Below are 17,102 nucleotides of genomic sequence, written 5' to 3'. Positions count from 1 at the left end.
GGAGAAGTCCCAGTCGATGAATAAGCCTCGCCATGGTATGGCGGCGGTCGCTTACAATGGTAGCGTGTACACGCCTGGTGGTGGCATTCGGGGCTTTGGGATCGTTGATAACATGGAGGTTCTCCACCCCAAGTCACGGAATTACTACCTGTGAGACTCGATTCTACCTTTATGTCTTCTTTTGGCCTGATAGCGAGGTCGTCGGACGCTCGCGGCGCATCTAGACGGAACTAACTAGCCGTTTATCGTCTTGGCTAGCTACCATTTCAATTCCCTCTTTGGTTCGATTCCGCCAGATGTCGATGAGAAGGGAAACCTACGGCTAAACGTCATCTAGTGGTTCAAGCAAGGAGAGTATATGGCCCCCGCAGACAAGCTCTCTAACCAGGATGAATCCGAACGCTGAGATGATCTTAAACGACCCCTACAATTCCATGACTGACTGTACGGGCTTTGACTCTGTATATGTTCGCATCTAGATGGGTTGTAATGACATTAAATAGTATCTGTGACTCGATGTTGACTATTCATTTAGTAAAACTCAGTTTCGCATTTGGTATTTTGTATTTTTTGCATTTTGCATTTCTTGCATTTCTTGCATTTTCCAACTCGACCTGCGACTGGTCAAAATGGAAGCTAGTCCGTGCGGGTCAAGCCCAGCGCGTGAGAATCTTGACGAGATTGGCAAGTTGATAGTGGAGGGCAAGCAAATATCGGGTGTTGATGGACGACATGTTTGAGTGGTGAGATGCACCAGAAGCGTACATGGAGTTCAAGCAAGGACAGACGACGGGGAACGTAGTTATTCCTCCACGTCAGCCAGGCCTGATTAACAACCCTCATTATCTTCTCATCTATATTCTACTTTATCTAGCAACTCTCACAATTCGAATAATCGCGTAATCGTGGATAGCCTGGGAAATGTCAATGTATTAATATGTTAACTACTCAGTCCATTTCAGGACCTTTCATCAGTGTAATCGAGTGTGGTCAGTGCTTGAATTTGGTCGTGAAGGAAACACAAGCGTTTTAACCGCGCGGATGTACACGCCAATACAGTATCAAGACGCTGTTCCTTGTCTCTCCACCTAGTCAAATCCAAGCACAACTCAATGACAGCCATTCACCACAATTACACCAACAGCGGCTTGAAGATGGGGCATGAGTCTCAGTATATTCGCTTGAAGCAACGCAGTCTGTATGATTCTGATCCGCCAAGAAACCCCCTACTGCTGAGCTCAACGAAAAGTTGTTGCCGCCCTCACATTACCACCCCTTGGAGCCGCCATCTAACAAATGAATACTTTCGAAATCACAAACTAGGTCATGCCGCTCCAAAGACGCCAAAAAATACATCTCACTGGTACTCGATGCAGATGGCATCGCTCTTGACATCCATGACTTCGGCAATGGTGATGTTCTCAACCATGCCAGCCATCCACAAGACGTGGTCGAGCGTGGTGACGTTTCCGTTGTCGTTGAAGTAGGGCAAGAAAGCGTCGACGCCCAAGGACGAGGGCTGGTAACCGGTCCAGAAGGAGCCCTCGGCGACGTTGTTACCGCCCATGTCGGTCAGGCGGGACTCGTTCTGGGCCTGCCACTGCCACCAGATACGGTCGAGGTTGGTGTGGTGGAGGAAGAAGAGCGGGTCGGCGGGCGAGAGAGACGGGTTGTCCATCTAGAAGGATGTTTTTGTTAGTTTCCAAGTTGCCAAAACGTCCACTGAATAGAATTATTTGCTTACAGTACCGCCAATGGCGTAGTGACCGCCGGTGTGAGGGGTGCCGCCCAGGCAGTTGTTGAGGTCCACGTAGTCCTCCAGGACCAGGCAGGCATCAATGATCGGCTGGGAGACCAGGTCGTACTGCGCTTGCTTGAAGTCGCGGCTCAGGCACACGGGGTCGACACGTTTGAGCTCGGTGTCGAGGGTAAGTCTCAATTTGGTGTAGGGCCCGTCGGTGACGCAGCCGTTCGCGTCGAGTGCGGTGGAGCCAAAGCCGGCCGTGGCGCTGCCGTTGAGGATGCTGGCGTCCTCCAGAGGGAGGGCGGCTTGCTCTGCCTGCTCGTCCCAGTACCTATTCTCTCGTTAGCGGCCGAGACCGCCTTCGATGCGAGCGCAACTGCAATAAACCCCGGTGCAAGTACCGTGCAGAGAGAATATAGTTGCTCAGGGATGAATCACTTACGGCATGCGTCCAGTATAGCCGCACTCATTACGGAGGAGATTCTCTTGGACGGTCATGTACCAACGGTGCCACGGGAAGAAGGCGCCCTGAATAAAGCCCCACGATTAGCCATTATCTTTGCCACATCGCTCGCTCATCTACACAGCGCATGATGGCGTCGAAGACTTACAACCGAGTGAATGAATTCGACCTGGGAGACGTGGGCGGCTTGAAGTTCCTCCCAGCGAGTTTTTGAGCTAGCGAAGCCGGTCTTGGACGGAGCCTGAGCAGGATCCATCAAGCAGAGGGTGGCGCTGATGTACGACGTCTTTTCATCATCAGTCAGGGCGGACCTGTTGGTTTCGTGTAAGCCAATTTTCCTTGTGATAGCCGCAGGCGCTGAGACTGAAGAGGGCTGAACCAACCAAGATTTGCGGACGGATGGGTTCGTGCAGGCTGCCAGGACTCCCTGAGAAGCGGCGAGGACGGCGACTGCGGTAGACAAGAGGGAAGGCATCGTTGCTAGCTATTCAGTGATTGTTGTCTACGTCCGAAGAGACTGGAGAAAACGAGTGGCTGTCAAGAGTGAGCTTGCTAGTAAAATAACAAGTGAAGCCGGTGGATACCTCTTGAACAGGCTGTTTGTTTGCTGAGAAGGAGGAATTCTCTCTGATTCTTGGGACAAATCAACATCTATTTATCTTTCACATCGTCTGGTACAAGAAATTCTTCAGGCTGTCTATTCACTTGGATCATTCTGCCTGTTCAAAGATACCGTCCCCGGTATACTGTCCCCGGCAGCCCAACCCGCATGAGCTCTAAAATTTTCTGAGGTTGAGCACCTGCGCATTGCGCAATACGCCAGGTCGGCAACGACCGACCGACCGACCCTCCCCGTTGCATACTAACTTAGTACATTACCCCCACCGAGCACGTCTGCTTACCCGCGCGCTGCTGCTGCAGAACACAAGGAACGAGAGATGTGGTCCTCAGGGTGGGTTGCTACATTATTCAGAATGCTACATTGCACGAATCGCCTTCACGATCTGAAGTCCAGGGTGCTAAGTCTGAGGCTTAATACGGACTAGCATGGCTTGACCATAGATCCATGTGGAAGGAGAACTCGTGGACGGTGGATCAGAGATTCCCTGTGCGGTATAGGTTTAAAGTCTCCAATATTATTCAGACGACCTGACTGGCTCCATACGTTGGCAAGCTCGTGGTCTACGCAGCATCGGAGGAGTTGAGGCTCAAGAAACGTGCTGGTACGGCTAAGCGGCAGACGAGACCGCGGTGAGCATCTTGGTCATGGTGCGGGTAACAACGACTGGCTCCGCCACTGCAGCGGAGATTGCGCTTTCTGAGTGGATTGGAGATGCGGTCGTAACTTTTGGCACTTCCACGGGTCAACTGTCTATTGTGATGACTATTTCCCCCTCGTGACCTTGATATGTTAGCCACAGAGTGCTTGGTAATCTCTCCAATCTCTATCGTCCAAGCAGGCAGAGCCAGTCATATCTTTCATTTTAAGCCTTGGCTTTTAAGCTTTCTTCTCCCTCGCGGAGGCGGTTCCTACGATCTTCTGCCGCGGGTACGGATACATCCGCAGGCCTGCACTCACACCTTGTGTAGTGGACCTCTTTTACGGGCCGTACTTTATTTGGTATCCGCAGGAAGCAGTCAGAGGAGTTGGTGACCATTGCGCAAGGGATCAAAAACATCCTAATCGGTGATAATCGGTAATCAAGATGCACGGCATCCCCAACATGGCTCACCAATTACGTTTCGTCACGGATAGTACAGACGCTGAAAAGGGAAGCTCCTACGAGTATTCACATATCAATACAAGTCGATAAGCACTGAAGACCTATTCATAACTCAAGTTACTCTGCCTTATGAACGGCATTCCCGAATACGCGCGTTCCATGGAATAAACACCTGAAAGAGCAGTTGAATGCGGACCCATATCCGCCCCGCCTGCCAGGCTCTTCCGTCCCGGCCCCTTGCCTCCCCCCTTATTATCTGTAAACCTCTGGCTTACCCATGCCTTTGTAAGAATTTGACCAGCACCGATTTATTATCAGCATTCTGGATCTCGGCACCTTATTGCCGTCCTCACTACCGTCCTCACTGCCGTGGAGATCATATCACAGATACAAAAATGAGATCGATGGCACTGCCGAGACTCGGACTCTGTGGCCTTGTTACGAGAAAACCGAGCTGAGAGTGCGCACGAACCAACCAACACCTTAAAAAAGCCATGCCATTGTCAAAGCTTTGTGCTGAATACGGATATGTTCCACCGTTTCGGTGCCGAGAAGCTTCGTGGGTCCCAAGGCAGCCGAGGCTACCCTGCTACCTTAATCACCTTTGCTGGACCAGCCGCGCGGTTGTGTCCTGCCAGGGAGGCCGGCAGGGCACGGCTTCGGCTAAAAGCCGGAATTAAACCTCCCAAGTTGCTCTAAAGCCCCTCCATGAAAAATCGTTTCTAAAATGAACAAAGTCCGGCCGATTGGATTTTGTACAAGGTGCTGTGCAACGGTCGACCCGCGGATATCGTGCCGCAGTTGTTGCTTTTTGCAAAAACCGAGACCAATGACACTAAGGTACGGAGTACATATACGTACCAAGATGCACCGTAGTGTGGCTGATGATCCTGGTTGAGGTGAAGCTTAAATCCACCTAGGTTCAAGTAGAACAAGGTGAAGCTTCTTCATGTTTGTTGGCATTTGACGCGCCGCTTAAACACTTTGCCGCCTGCCTGGGGCAAGCTTCGGTGACCTTACCCAGTTGAGTTAGCCTGTAGCTCCTGTGGACGTGGGGGTCGTCGCAGGGATACGCCGTTCAAGGTCGCTCAACTCTCTACGATTTATATAAATGAGTCTGGCAACGGTAAGGGAAGACTGATGTCGGGTTTACTTGCACTCTCGCGATCAAAGACTGTTCAAGAGTCTAGTAGATGATGATGAATGCGACAGCAGCGGTCACGGCCGAGAGACTGTGCGCTTCAAGATAGAAGGGGACGAAGGAAACAAGGGAACGATCGAACCTTCGTGCGAATGACCCAAGTACGGTACTCTCAGTCTGATTGTTTTGGTTCCATGAGATGACTCATTTTGGTTCTGACTGACACTTGCACCGAGACTTGACTCAACGTGGTGATGGATGGCGGCTTTGAATTCCCATCTTTTGAGGATGGAAAAGTCAACTCCTGTGACTAAATTAGAATAGAACGTGCACGCGCCACCTTGAGGCCCCATCAGGCGTTGCAACAGAGCCTCTAGAACCACAATTCATCATCACTTGCGCCCTTCATGTCAAACCGTCGTCGTGGAACCCATTAGAACAGCCAAGAAGACGAAACGTCGCAGCAACTCACCAGACTTATAGAGCATTCAGTGTCACTCACTCAAAGGTTCTCACTGACGCAAACAACTTCATTTCACAATCGTCATCGGCACAATTCCAACTCATCTATACAAAACAATGGCATCAACAGCAGCAGCCAGGACCTACCTGGCCTTCCAGCACAACGCAAAACTCCACAACCTAAAGACCATCGTCACGGCAATCCGCCCCTTTGCCGACCTCGAAGAAGTCAACCGCGGACTCTTCAAAGACGGCAGCGACCAAGACCACGTCGTCGTCACAGAGCAAACCATCTTCCACCCGCAAGGCGGCGGCCAACCCTCCGACACGGGCTCCATGACCGCCGCCGCCACAGGCGCCGCGGGCGCCTCCTTTGCCGTCACCTCCGTGCGCATGGACGCCGTGCGCGACGGCCAGGTGCTCCACTTTGGACGCTTCCACGGCGGCGGGGCCGCGCCGTTCCGCGAGGGCGACGAGGTAGACCAGGCCATTGACGTCGAAAAGCGGCTCCTGTACTCCCGCCTCCACACGGCAGGCCACGTCCTCGGCGCGGCGGTCCGACACCTCCTCGAAAAGGAGGTCGAGGGCTTTGACGAGCTCAAGGCGTCGCATTTCCCCGACGCGGCGTCGTGCGAGTTCCAGGGGCTCATTGATGGGGCGTGGAAGGCGCCGATCCAGGCCAAGGTCGACGCGTTTCTCGCCGCAAAGATGCCGGTCAAGGTCGACTTTTGGGACGAGGAGGATTTCCGGAGCCGCGGCCTCGCGAGGCTGATTCCGGACCGCAGTCTCGCGCCGCCGGGGGAGAAGTTTCGGGTCGTGGAGATTGTGGGCGCCGAGGTGTATCCTTGTGGGGGCACGCATGTTGACACGACGGATTTGTGTGGGGAGACTGTTGTGAAGAAGATTTCGAGGAGTAAAGGGAAGTCCAAGGTGAGTTATACGGTGAAATGAGACGGCCCGGAGATGAACGAAGACGAAGATAATGCATTATATGACAGACGAAGATGATGCATTATATGACAGACGATGAGGCTGCAAACTTATTATAGAAGAGGGGACTCTTTTGCTCTCTCTGAAAATTCATAATGTCCTGTGTAAACCAGGCTCGAAACATCTGTACTAATTGCCCTTTACAATTACACCCATCGATACTAGATGGCTAGTCCTAGATGACGCTAAGAACATGTTTCACCATAGCTATTGCCTTCTCCTCTTCTAACCGCCCAGCAACGAGTTGAAGGCTGATGGGCATTCCATGTACCGCTGCAGGGTCGTCTGCGCAAAAAGCGTTAGCTGCCTCAGTTCTCGGCTACCAACAGAGAGAGAGAGAGAGAGAGGAACGACGTACACTCGGCGTGAATGGCTTCACAGTCTGCGCTTAATGGCTTTTCTGTAGATGGGTCGAGAGGCGTGTCCAAGCTTTGGTCTGCTGACAAGCCAGTCGGGAAAGAAATGCAAGAATAGTCGAGGATATTATAGACCCCCGTGTATCCAACTACATCTCCACGTTAGTGAAATGCGAAAGAAAAGAAAAAAAAGGAAAAAAAGAAAAAAAGCCGGCAAGTCGTCGTTCGCGGGGGAATCCAAAAACGTACCATGCTTGAACGTTCCACTCTTGACACTGGTAAACGGCGTCGTGGGACAGAGAATCGCATCAATCCCGGCCGCCGTCCAGCGGTCGAGATACCGCTTCTGGAACGCGGTGCGCTCGAGATGCAACTGCCACATATCGTACGTCCCGAGCTCCTGGGCAGTCTCGTACGCCGCCATCTCGGGCCGGAAGGGCTCCCCCGTCTTCTCGAGCTCCTTCTTGATGGAGATGCCGCCGTCGGCGACGAACAGGCGCTCCAGCAGCGTCAGCCCCTGCCGGTGGTCGACGGGCGCCCAGTCGACAATCTCGATATCGCTCCCGGCGGCCTTGAGCTTCTCGACGGTGGCCTGGAGCGCGCGGGCGACGGGCGGCGTGGGCCTGACCATGCCGTCGTTCCACATGACGGCGATTTTGAGCTTTGGGGGCAGTTGGACGTCGCGCCACGGGATCGGGACGCAGCGGGGGTCGTGGAGCCACGTCTTTTGGTTGACGACGGTTTTGCTGTAGAGTTCCAGGTCGGTGATGGTCCGGGTCATGGGTCCGTTGACGGATTGGACGGCTTCCTGGCCGCCCATGCCGGAACGGCAGCCTAGGGTGGGGAAACGGCCGAACGAGGGCCGGAGGGTGAAGATGCCTGTGCAAGCGGCGGGGATACGGAGGGAACCACCTGTGCGGTATCGTTAGCGACCTCCTTCCCTCCCTACCCCATGTGGAACAAAGTCAAGGAAGACTGATGATAAGACTCACCGATATCCGTTCCAATACCGAGCGGGCTACCCTTCATCACAATAAGCGCAGACTCTCCGCCGGAGCTCCCACCGCTAGTGAGCTTCCTGTTCCTCGGGTTCACCGTGCGGCCAAAGACGTTATTGACCGATTCCGCAATCATCATGGCCGTCGGCACATTCGTCTTTACGTAGAACACGGCGCCGGCCTCCTCCAGCAGGGCGGCGAGCGCGGCGTCGTGCTCGGCGGGGTCGCCAATGTGCGAGGTGAAGCCGACGGTGGCGTCGAGGCCTTTGAGGTTGAAGTTGTCCTTGAGGGAGATGGGCAGGCCGTGCAAGGGGCCGATGGGCTGTCCGGTGCGCGCGAGGTGCTCATCTCTGGCTTTTGCTGTGGCGAGGGCGCGGTCGAAACATGTTTCTGAGAGGCAGTTTGTCTGGATACAGCGAATGAGCGGAAAAAGTTCGCCAGCCAGTGAGAGGATGGGTGGAAGGGGTATGATTGTAAACTCACCAACTGATGCGCGGCAACGGCCCGCTTGCAGAATGCCTTTGTGACCTCTAGCGACGTGAGTTCTCCGGACGCAAGCTTCGGAATGAGGTCAGCGGCGTCGCTATTGGTGATGGCGAGCTCTTTCTCGGTGAACCAGCCCGAAGTCTCTGGCCACGATGTCACGTCGTTTTGGGAATCGGGAGGGAGGAGGTTTTTGGGGATGAGCCATTCTGAGGGGAGCGACGCCGCGAGGGACTCTCGCTTCTTGGCGGCGGCCAGCTCCCACGTTTCGGTCTTTATGCTACCCATGGTAAATTATCTACTTTGGCGGGAAGTCTGACTGTTGCTTGCGAGGTTGGATCTAGAGGTTGCGACGATAAGATGGCCCGATGACAGCAAAAGCGATCACCTCTCTACAGCCAGACAGACCAAGCCGGCTCCGGAGTTGTTAAATAACCAGCGACGGCTGCTGGTGGCCCAAGTATGGGTTAGTATGGTGGTCTGGTAGGCTCGAGGTATGGCGCGAACAACCGGCGCCGCACCGGTCATCGGCGATTTGATCCGGGACGCATCGCCCGAAATCCAAACTGAGGAGACGAAAGGACGTGCTACAGTGCCAGTTCGGATCCGCGGGAACTGTGGAGGGAGTTGTCTCGATAGATAAGACAGGTCGGGGGAACACTGAAAACTATTAGAGGTGGCTGTGCGGGGAATTTACACCACCTCCATTCACCTTGATAAGCTCGACTGCATGCTGCCAAGTCCGGTTTGAATCGAGCCGACGCAACTCGATGGGTTTGGGGTCGGGGAGTTGTCGTGGAACAACTGTGGGTAAAGACATCCTTCAACCACAGTCAGTGAGGGGAGTCGACACTACGGCCCGCTGGTCTTGGAGAAGACGCTAACTTTTACCCCGTACGTGCCAGCTCTCCCTAATCAATCCTTCAACAAAACCGCTGACATTAATGGCCTTATTTGCATAGCTAATGCGCCGTAGAGAGCGGGACAGTTCCGGTGCTACAACAATGTAGCGCCTCGATGACGCAGATGGCCGGTCGCTTGAAACAACCCTTTAAAAAAGGACCTCTCCTAATGGATTGGCTCCGTCGTCGCGCCGGAACGAATGCCGCCATGTGGCCGCCGGGGTAGGTCGCCTTCGGGTTTCTTTTACCGCATGGTTGGTAAGATCGTCGTTGTTCATCTACGTTACAGTGAGAGATGGCGGGTTAAGACATGCACATGTGCTGTACCGTTCCTCTTCATCCAGCCCTCAAGGTCTGTAAAAGACGCGTTCAATCAAAGTGGGACGCGTCCAACGGCCCTTAGCCCTAAAATTTCTCTCAAATCGATAACGCCGAGCCTTTGTCGTCGCAATTCCCATTTCACGATCGCATTAGACCCAAGCTTTGGGTGATGAAAACACACAGCCCGCGCTCTCGCCCGTCTTTGACAAAGGAGCCCGCCCCAAAGATCATAACGTCCAGTCTACATCTCCCGTCGGCACCCAGCGCTCAGAGCGTATCCGGCGTGTCTGGTGAGGCTGAAAGGACGCTCCCGAGCTCCTAGCTTACCCTCTCGGACAACCATCGGACGACGTCTCCGGGCGGACAGCTGTAAGCTTATCATTTCATTCTGGTTCGTTGCGGCGGCGGGGGGGGACTGCGATGTCCAGATATGATAACGGTGGTGCCCCTTGGTCGCTCACAGTGCAACAGGGCCATCGAATCACAACGCATTGCGACAGGGAGCCGGCAACAGCTGAGTCGGGTTACCACCGATCGCCTCGACGACAAAGGCTCACTACCTATCCGTAGATAAGGCCAAAACCCCATATCCGAGCAGAATTCTACTGAACACCTGAGCGGTTCCTGTTGCGCCGATTGTTCCCCTTCCCCCCCGGCGTCGATTACCGTACGAGGAAAAAACAACGCCAGCCCTATCGCACGACCCCCCTGCTATTTATTCCTGTGACCATATTCCTTATCTCTTGGGAGATAGCGGCCGCGCGATACGTGTTTAAGCTTGACGCCCTTGGGAGACAGCTAGCATCAGGACGCAAACGTGAAGTCGTTGGATGCGGTATTCATAAGAAGTCGGTCAGGGTTCAGGTGCATCTTCCAGTTCCACGGTGAACGGTGTGCTCTAATTGCTCAACCTGACAACGCAATCCATTATTTTTTTTCATTCGCTGCTAGGCACAGAGGGTCGGTTCTTCACTAACACCGTCAAGTCGCCAACTGGACTCGCTGCCCACCATGGCCTTTGACAAAGTCCGCCAGTACTTGAATGTGCAGTATCAGCCAGGGGAGAAGAAGCTGGTTTCCAAGATTGACTTCTTCATCTTGACCTTTTGCTGCTTGAGTTACCTGGTCAACTATGTAAGTAATGACCTCTGGATTTCTTGCCACGGGCGTGCAGTGTAGCAAAAATGCTTACACATTCTTCTCCAGCTTGATCGCACCAATCTGAACAATGCATACGTCTCCGGGATGAAGGAGGAGCTGGGCTTCGTGGGGAACCAGCTCAACGAGATTAACACGTGCTTCACCGTGGGGTAAGTCGAGAGCAATGCCGTCAGACTCTGCCTCATGTTCTTACCTCAGTGCCAATGACTGACAAAACTGAACCAGCTATGTGATCGGACAAATCCCCTCCAACCTGTCCCTCCACTACGTCAAACCGAGAATCTGGTTCCCCCTCATGATGATCATCTGGGGCGGCCTCACAATGTGCACAGCCAGCGTCCACAGCCCCCAGTCCATCATGGCCATCCGCTTCTTCCAGGGCATCGCCGAGGCCTCGACCTTTGTCGGCACGCACTACATCCTCGGCGCCTGGTACACGGAGCGCGAGCTCGGCAAGCGCAGCGGCATCTTCACGGCCTCGGGCCTGGCCGGCACCTTTTTCGGCGGCTTCATCCAGACGGGCATCCACAGCAGCATGAACGGCCTGCACGGCCTCAGCGGCTGGCGCTGGCTCTTCATCATTGACGGCCTCATGACCGTCCCCGTCGCCCTCTACGGCTTCGCCTGCTTCCCCGACACGCCGCACACGACGACGGCCTTTTACTTCACCGAGGAGGAAAAGGCCCTCGCCCGGTCCCGCGTGCCCGAGGTCCAGGAGCGCTCGCCGCTGACGTTCCGCTTCGCCAAAAAGGTCCTGACGTCGTGGTACTGGTGGGGCTTCGTCATGCTCTGGGTCATTGCCGGCGAGACCGAGTCCTTTAGCACGAATTCCCTGCTGGGCCTGTACATGAAGAGCCACCCGACGCACAAGTACACCGTCGCCCAGCTCAACAACTACCCGACGGGCGTGCCCGCCGTCGGCATCGTCTCGACGCTCTTCTGGGCGACCCTGACGGACTTTTTGGGCGGGAAGCGGTACCTCGTCGCCTACTTTATCGGCATCACGGGCATCGCGACGTCGGCCATGGTCCTCGTCGCGGCGCGGGACCCGACGAGCGCCGGGTCCACGGCTGTCGTGTTTGGCGCGTATTACTGGGCCGGTGCCGTGTATGCGTGCCAGGCCACGTTTTTCGCGTGGTGCAACGATACGATGCGGTACGAGGAGGGCGTGTTCCGCGGCGTCGTTCTCGCGGGTATGAATTTGGGGAGCAATGCTGTCAACGCGTGGTGGAGCATCATCTTTTATGGCGCGTCCATGGCGCCGTGGTTTACGGTACGTTTTTCTTTTCCCTTTTCTTCTTTTCTCTCTCTCTCTCTCTCTCTCTCTCTATCTCTCTCTCGTGCTCGGTACAGAGTTACGAGAATCAGACTGTCGGGAATGGGATGTGGACTAACATGTACATTGTAGAGGGGTATGTGGGCCATGATCGCCAGCTCCATTGCCTTGATTATTTGGACCAGCGGGCTCACTCTGCTCACGCACAAGGAGGAGAAGCGGCGTGTGCTGAATGCGGAGGCGGGGGAGACTGGGTCCATGAGCAAGGGACCTATTGCGAAAGACGACGACGAGCAGGTTTAAGAGGAAGCGTGGAACAGTGTATTGAGATGATGCTGTAGTTGCACAGGATGGGATGGAGGTGGAATTCAAAAGTGTTTGAAATGTGCTCTTTGCGTTGGAAAGAGAACCAGAAAGTGACGAGTTCTAGCGCAAGATGGGAGATGTTGATGAAGAACGAAAATTGGAGGAAGAGACCCACGGGTAAGCCTCGCGTTCTGGCCCAAGTTGCTCTGGACAATCCATTTTGAAGATGGCTTTAATCAACTTCCTCCTGTCCTTTGTCTAAGGGAGATAGTGTGAAGAGGTAAGAAGATGGACTGCTTTCGAAGCTCCGCCTGGGCACGCCGCACCAGAGATCTACAGGCAGGGAAGGATAAGGAGTGTATTTCGAATTGGGTTGGACGGCAAGCGACGGAATAAGGTCCGCGCCTTTTCGGAAATAACTCAGACGGGTCCTCCCACGTCGTATGGTATTGCACACGTGTAAGAGCGACCCCTTCCGTCTAGAGCGACACCGACTCGGACTCCGAGTCCCTGACAGGCATTCCTGGAATTGCCGAGGCCGGTAGCATGAGGGCCCACTTTATAGACTCGTGGGTGCCGAGGCCGGAACCAAAAAAAAACGGGCCCGCCCCGCCAGATGCCGAGGTGTCGGATTTAAAAAGTATCTTGGTTTCCAAAACAAAGGTAGCGTCTGCCAGCGGCATTCCTGTATCTAGCGGCTTCGCGCCCTCGGAGAAAATAATTGAATTTTATCTTATTCTAACCTTCATCACGCTCAAATAGCAGACCGATTGCTTTTGACTCCGCAGCTCGTTTTCCCACTCAGAAATCGACAGCTTCAGGGCCAAAGTGGGTCCGTCGCCGGCGAACCCGACTCGCGATCGGCGCCGAAACCCGATTCATGTGTCCAAGGCCCGCCGCCCATGAACGAAAACGAACGAAGACTCGCTCCATACCCACCTACGTCAATGCGCCTTTTCCTTTCCTGTGCTCTTATCCCTTCACGCCACCGGGGCCAGACCGCACGACGACCCCTGGCCCACCATGCCCAAGCTGGCGGGTCTCCGGCAGCGTCGGCGATTGCTCAGGGGAATGACGGTGTGCTCCGTCATTAAGTTTGATGGAAAGTTCTTTAGGTTCTAGCCTGCCTTTTTTGATGCTTCTTCGATTCATATAAAAGCTCATCTGCCGTCTTGGCTTTCTGACGTGTCATGCCGCGCCGTAGATCTTACATCATTAGACAATATTAACCCTGGACCCTTCGTTTAATCTTCCTGCTCTAATAGTCCCACCGCATCAATGACTTCACTACCATCAAACTACAATGACCGTCCGGTCGCAGTTCTCGGCGGCGGTGTGCTTGGCCGTCGCATTGGTAATTTTTGGACTCTTTTCCCGGAATGCATTCCACCAGACTCGAACTAACCCTCAAAAAAAACAGCCTGCACATGGGCATCAGGCGGCTACAACGTCCAAGTCCGCGAACCCGACGCCAAGCAACACCAGCCCTGCCTAGACTACGTCAAGCAAAACGTCGACGCCTACCCGGCGTCGGGCCGCAAGCGCGCCGGCAACGTGCAAGTCTTCCAGGACCTCGAGACCGCCGTCGCCAACGCCTGGCTCGTCATCGAGGCCGTGCCCGAGAGAATCGAGATCAAGACGGACACCTTTGCCGACCTCGAGGCCGCGGCGCCCGCCGACGCCATCCTCGCCAGCAACTCGTCGTCGTACAGGTCGTCCGAGATGCTCGGCAAGGTGAGGGACGAGACCAAGACGCGCATCATGAATACGCATTACTACATGCCCCCGTACAACATGGTCGTCGAGCTGATGACGGACGGCTTCACGCGCCCTGAGATCTTCCCCTTCATGACCGAGAGGCAAAAAGAGGTTGGGACCCGGCCGTTTACGGCGCGCAAGGAGTCTACCGGCTTCGTGTTTAACCGGTTGTGGGCTGCGATTAAGAGGGAGACCTTGTCCATTTTGGCCGAGGGCGTGTCGAGCCCCGAGGAAATTGACACCTTGTTCTACGAACTCAGCAAGCACGGCAAGGGCCCTTGCGAAATGATGGACGGTAGGTGGCAGGATGCAACAAAAAAACCACTATGCGGATTTGAGTACGATGACTAACGAAACCAATAGAGGTCGGTCTCGACACCGTCGCCTTCATCGAAGACCACTACGTCAAGGAGCGCGGCCTGTCCCCAGAATACACAGTCGACTTCCTCCAACGCGAGTACCTCTCCAAGGGCCGCCTCGGCAAAAAGTCGACCAAGGGCGGCCTGTACCCGCACCTCCCCAAGATCATTGCCCTCGACCTCGGCATGGCCAACGAAGACGACGTCTCGACGTCGGGACAGGTCCTCCAGCTCTCGTCAGAGGGCAAGCTGGAGCGCGTGCTCGTCGACCGCCAGCACGTGCCCGACGGCATCGACATTGACGCCGACGACACGCAGCGCATTATTTGGACCTGCATGGGGATACCGGGCAGGCAGGACGGCACCGTCTTGTCCTCGAACCTGAACGGCAGCGACGTAAAGTCCCTCTTCGCGGCCGGCGCCATCAACACGCCCAAGCAGCTCATCATCGAATCCGTCTCGAAAAAGATTTACTTTTGCGACCGCGAGGGCATGAAGGTGTACCGCGCCAACCTCGACGGCAGCGACCTCGAGACGCTCGTCGTCGCCGGCAACGACGCCTCGGATCTCAAGTCGTGGTGCGTCGGCGTCGCTGTCGCGCCGAAGCTGGGCAAGTTGTACTGGACGCAAAAGGGCGCGCCCAAGTCTGGGCAGGGCCGCATCTTTTGCGCGAATATTGAGATCCCGGCGGGTCAGACGGCCGAGACGCGGGATGACGTCGAGTGTTTCCTCGGCGACTTGCCGGAGCCCATCGATTTGGAGGTGGACGAGGAGACAAACACCCTCTTCTGGACCGATCGCGGGGAGATCCCCCGGGGCAACACGCTCAACCGGGCCGGCATCGACCCGGCGACGGGCTTACGATTGCAGTCCGCCGAGGGATCCAAAAAGTATGACATCTTGGTGAGGCACCTCAACGAGGCGATTGGCGTCAAGTTGGACCGGGAGAATGGGCACGTTTACTTTAGCGATCTCGGCGGCAGCATTTACCGCAGCAACGTGAATGGCTCGGAGAAGAAGAAGATCTTCTCCGATGATGACCGGACTATTTCTGGAATTGCTCTTCTTCGCATTTAGACTTGGGAGCTCTGGATACATTAGAAAGCAGAAGGATGAGATGGCGTTTGGAAGACACAGGAGTTGTCATGGCGAGGTTTATATGTAGAAGGTATAGATTGATATCCCGGCATGGGCGGTGGTTTCGTCAATTAGATTTAACCAATGCAACTTGACTCTTTGCAGTAGTCTACACCTTTCTCCAGTGCCACTATGCTGCTGTACAAAACCCTCTGTCTTCAGCGTGTGTAAATCTTACACTTGCATACCGTAGAGCTAAATTGATACGAAATATTACCATTATTAAAGATCACTATGAACCTAAAGACAGAGCAGACGTTCTTCGGGTCCATAAAGTAACCTTTAGTCATCCAAAAAGGAATTTAGGGAACAAAACAATTAGATACCGTATGGATTAAGTATCAAGTCTTGAATTCGTCTCTCAAGGTGATACTTCACTCTTTGGCCGAATATCTAGGCTCATGTCGTCAACAAACCTGGTATCAGGATACACCTCTCGCAGCGAAGCCTGCAAAATAGGTATATCTGTTGGCGGCAGCACAAGCAATCATTCGTGTCCTTGAGCCTCCCGGTTTTCCCGATTCTTCCGCTCCCGATACTCATCCAGTCTGTCCATGCACCTCTCCCTATTGTACCGCTCCGTGAAGACGCCCTCTTCCTGATATATCTGCGCCTGAGGCGTATCTGGGCTGGTGCAGTGTACGTGTTTTCTATCCACGGCAATCTATATTTGTTGTTATGATTTAGCGGAAGAGCTATTGGAATTCAAACCACGCCGTAGCGCGGAGATGGATGCCACCAACCATTTCAAATTTTCTAAACATTTCCTTTGCCATGGAGAAGAACTCGCCAAAGTTGTAGGTCTGGAACCTGCGCCAGGCTTCTTCATCTGGTGCTTCCTGTGAGCCACGATATTAGCAGCGCATTCATACAAAGGAGACAGACTGGTCGCAAAAATGATGGGGAGGGGGGAAGGGGGCGGTTTGCGTCGCTGGGGGACTTGCGGGATCTGATAATCGAGTGGGCTCCGGACCGGTCTGTGGGTCCGCAAGGACAATCGTGCCGCGCTCCGTGTCGATAAAAATGTAACGACCGTTGTGGCCCGATGGAATCGTCGCGTACACGAACACGTGGGGTGGTATATGCGAGATGCTGCCCTCCTCAGGCTCAAAAAGAGACTCCTTTGCGTATTTCGTGGGCAAGTCTAGGACAACGTCGCTAGTGAAGTCTACGGCAGTGGCGTTGCCGTAAATCTGCCACGGTTCCCAGTCGTCCTCCTTTGTGCGGCGGATGTAAGGGATATGTCTCATCAGGTCCGCTACGGTGTCGTTCTTGCCTAGGCAGAAGGAGTCGACGAATTCGGGTGTGCTGTGCTCCCAGCCGTCCTCTGGGGGATGTTGGATGACTTCCGGGGGCAGGTAGAGCTGCGTCAAGAATTCGTAATAGGATGTGAGCTCCGAGACGAGCTCGTCCCTCGAGTATGAAGGCTCACCCATGTTTTGAGCCGAGCGGGAAGGATGTTGGAGGTGCAGAAGGATGAACCAACGCAACAGCAGGGAGGGGTGTGAACCTGTCCAAAGT

General features: G+C 54.5%; 6 protein-coding genes across 6 annotated transcripts; 3 read left to right on the top strand and 3 right to left on the bottom strand.

Annotated features, from left to right (window-relative positions):
* Positions 1–1,357: 1,357 nt before the first annotated feature.
* Positions 1,358–2,682, bottom strand: CORC01_10297 (uncharacterized protein; the record flags this gene model as incomplete). Its single annotated transcript, XM_022621925.1, has 5 exons — positions 1,358–1,678; positions 1,745–2,075; positions 2,187–2,272; positions 2,356–2,518; positions 2,591–2,682. 5 exons carry the CDS (start codon positions 2,680–2,682, stop codon positions 1,358–1,360), a joined length of 993 nt encoding a protein of 330 aa, XP_022471532.1.
* A 2,969-nt stretch (positions 2,683–5,651) lies between these two features.
* CORC01_10296 (alanyl-tRNA synthetase) lies at positions 5,652–6,485 on the top strand (the record flags this gene model as incomplete). The annotated part of the gene is made up of 1 exon (XM_022621924.1): positions 5,652–6,485. One exon carries the CDS (start codon positions 5,652–5,654, stop codon positions 6,483–6,485), a length of 834 nt encoding a protein of 277 aa, XP_022471531.1.
* A 214-nt stretch (positions 6,486–6,699) lies between these two features.
* Positions 6,700–8,649, bottom strand: CORC01_10295 (amidase; the record flags this gene model as incomplete). The annotated part of the gene is made up of 5 exons (XM_022621923.1): positions 6,700–6,809; positions 6,883–7,029; positions 7,130–7,792; positions 7,873–8,284; positions 8,362–8,649. 5 exons carry the CDS (start codon positions 8,647–8,649, stop codon positions 6,700–6,702), a joined length of 1,620 nt encoding a protein of 539 aa, XP_022471530.1.
* A 1,946-nt stretch (positions 8,650–10,595) lies between these two features.
* Positions 10,596–12,324, top strand: CORC01_10294 (major facilitator superfamily transporter; the record flags this gene model as incomplete). The annotated part of the gene is made up of 4 exons (XM_022621922.1): positions 10,596–10,718; positions 10,791–10,894; positions 10,971–12,018; positions 12,154–12,324. 4 exons carry the CDS (start codon positions 10,596–10,598, stop codon positions 12,322–12,324), a joined length of 1,446 nt encoding a protein of 481 aa, XP_022471529.1.
* Positions 12,325–13,605: 1,281 nt separating this feature from the next.
* Positions 13,606–15,521, top strand: CORC01_10293 (3-hydroxyacyl-CoA dehydrogenase; the record flags this gene model as incomplete). Its single annotated transcript, XM_022621921.1, has 3 exons — positions 13,606–13,681; positions 13,748–14,380; positions 14,449–15,521. The coding sequence occupies 3 exons, from the start codon at positions 13,606–13,608 to the stop codon at positions 15,519–15,521; spliced, it is 1,782 nt and encodes a 593-aa protein (XP_022471528.1).
* A 547-nt stretch (positions 15,522–16,068) lies between these two features.
* Positions 16,069–17,017, bottom strand: CORC01_10292 (uncharacterized protein; the record flags this gene model as incomplete). The annotated part of the gene is made up of 3 exons (XM_022621920.1): positions 16,069–16,245; positions 16,325–16,416; positions 16,555–17,017. 3 exons carry the CDS (start codon positions 17,015–17,017, stop codon positions 16,069–16,071), a joined length of 732 nt encoding a protein of 243 aa, XP_022471527.1.
* Positions 17,018–17,102: the final 85 nt, after the last annotated feature.

The sequence above is a fragment of the Colletotrichum orchidophilum genome (assembly GCF_001831195.1).
Source record: "Colletotrichum orchidophilum strain IMI 309357 chromosome Unknown Scaffold_101.1, whole genome shotgun sequence".
NCBI classification, from domain to species: domain Eukaryota; kingdom Fungi; phylum Ascomycota; class Sordariomycetes; order Glomerellales; family Glomerellaceae; genus Colletotrichum; species Colletotrichum orchidophilum.
The sequence above is the reverse complement of the archived record's forward strand: the minus strand, read 5'-3'. Positions and strand labels throughout refer to the sequence as shown.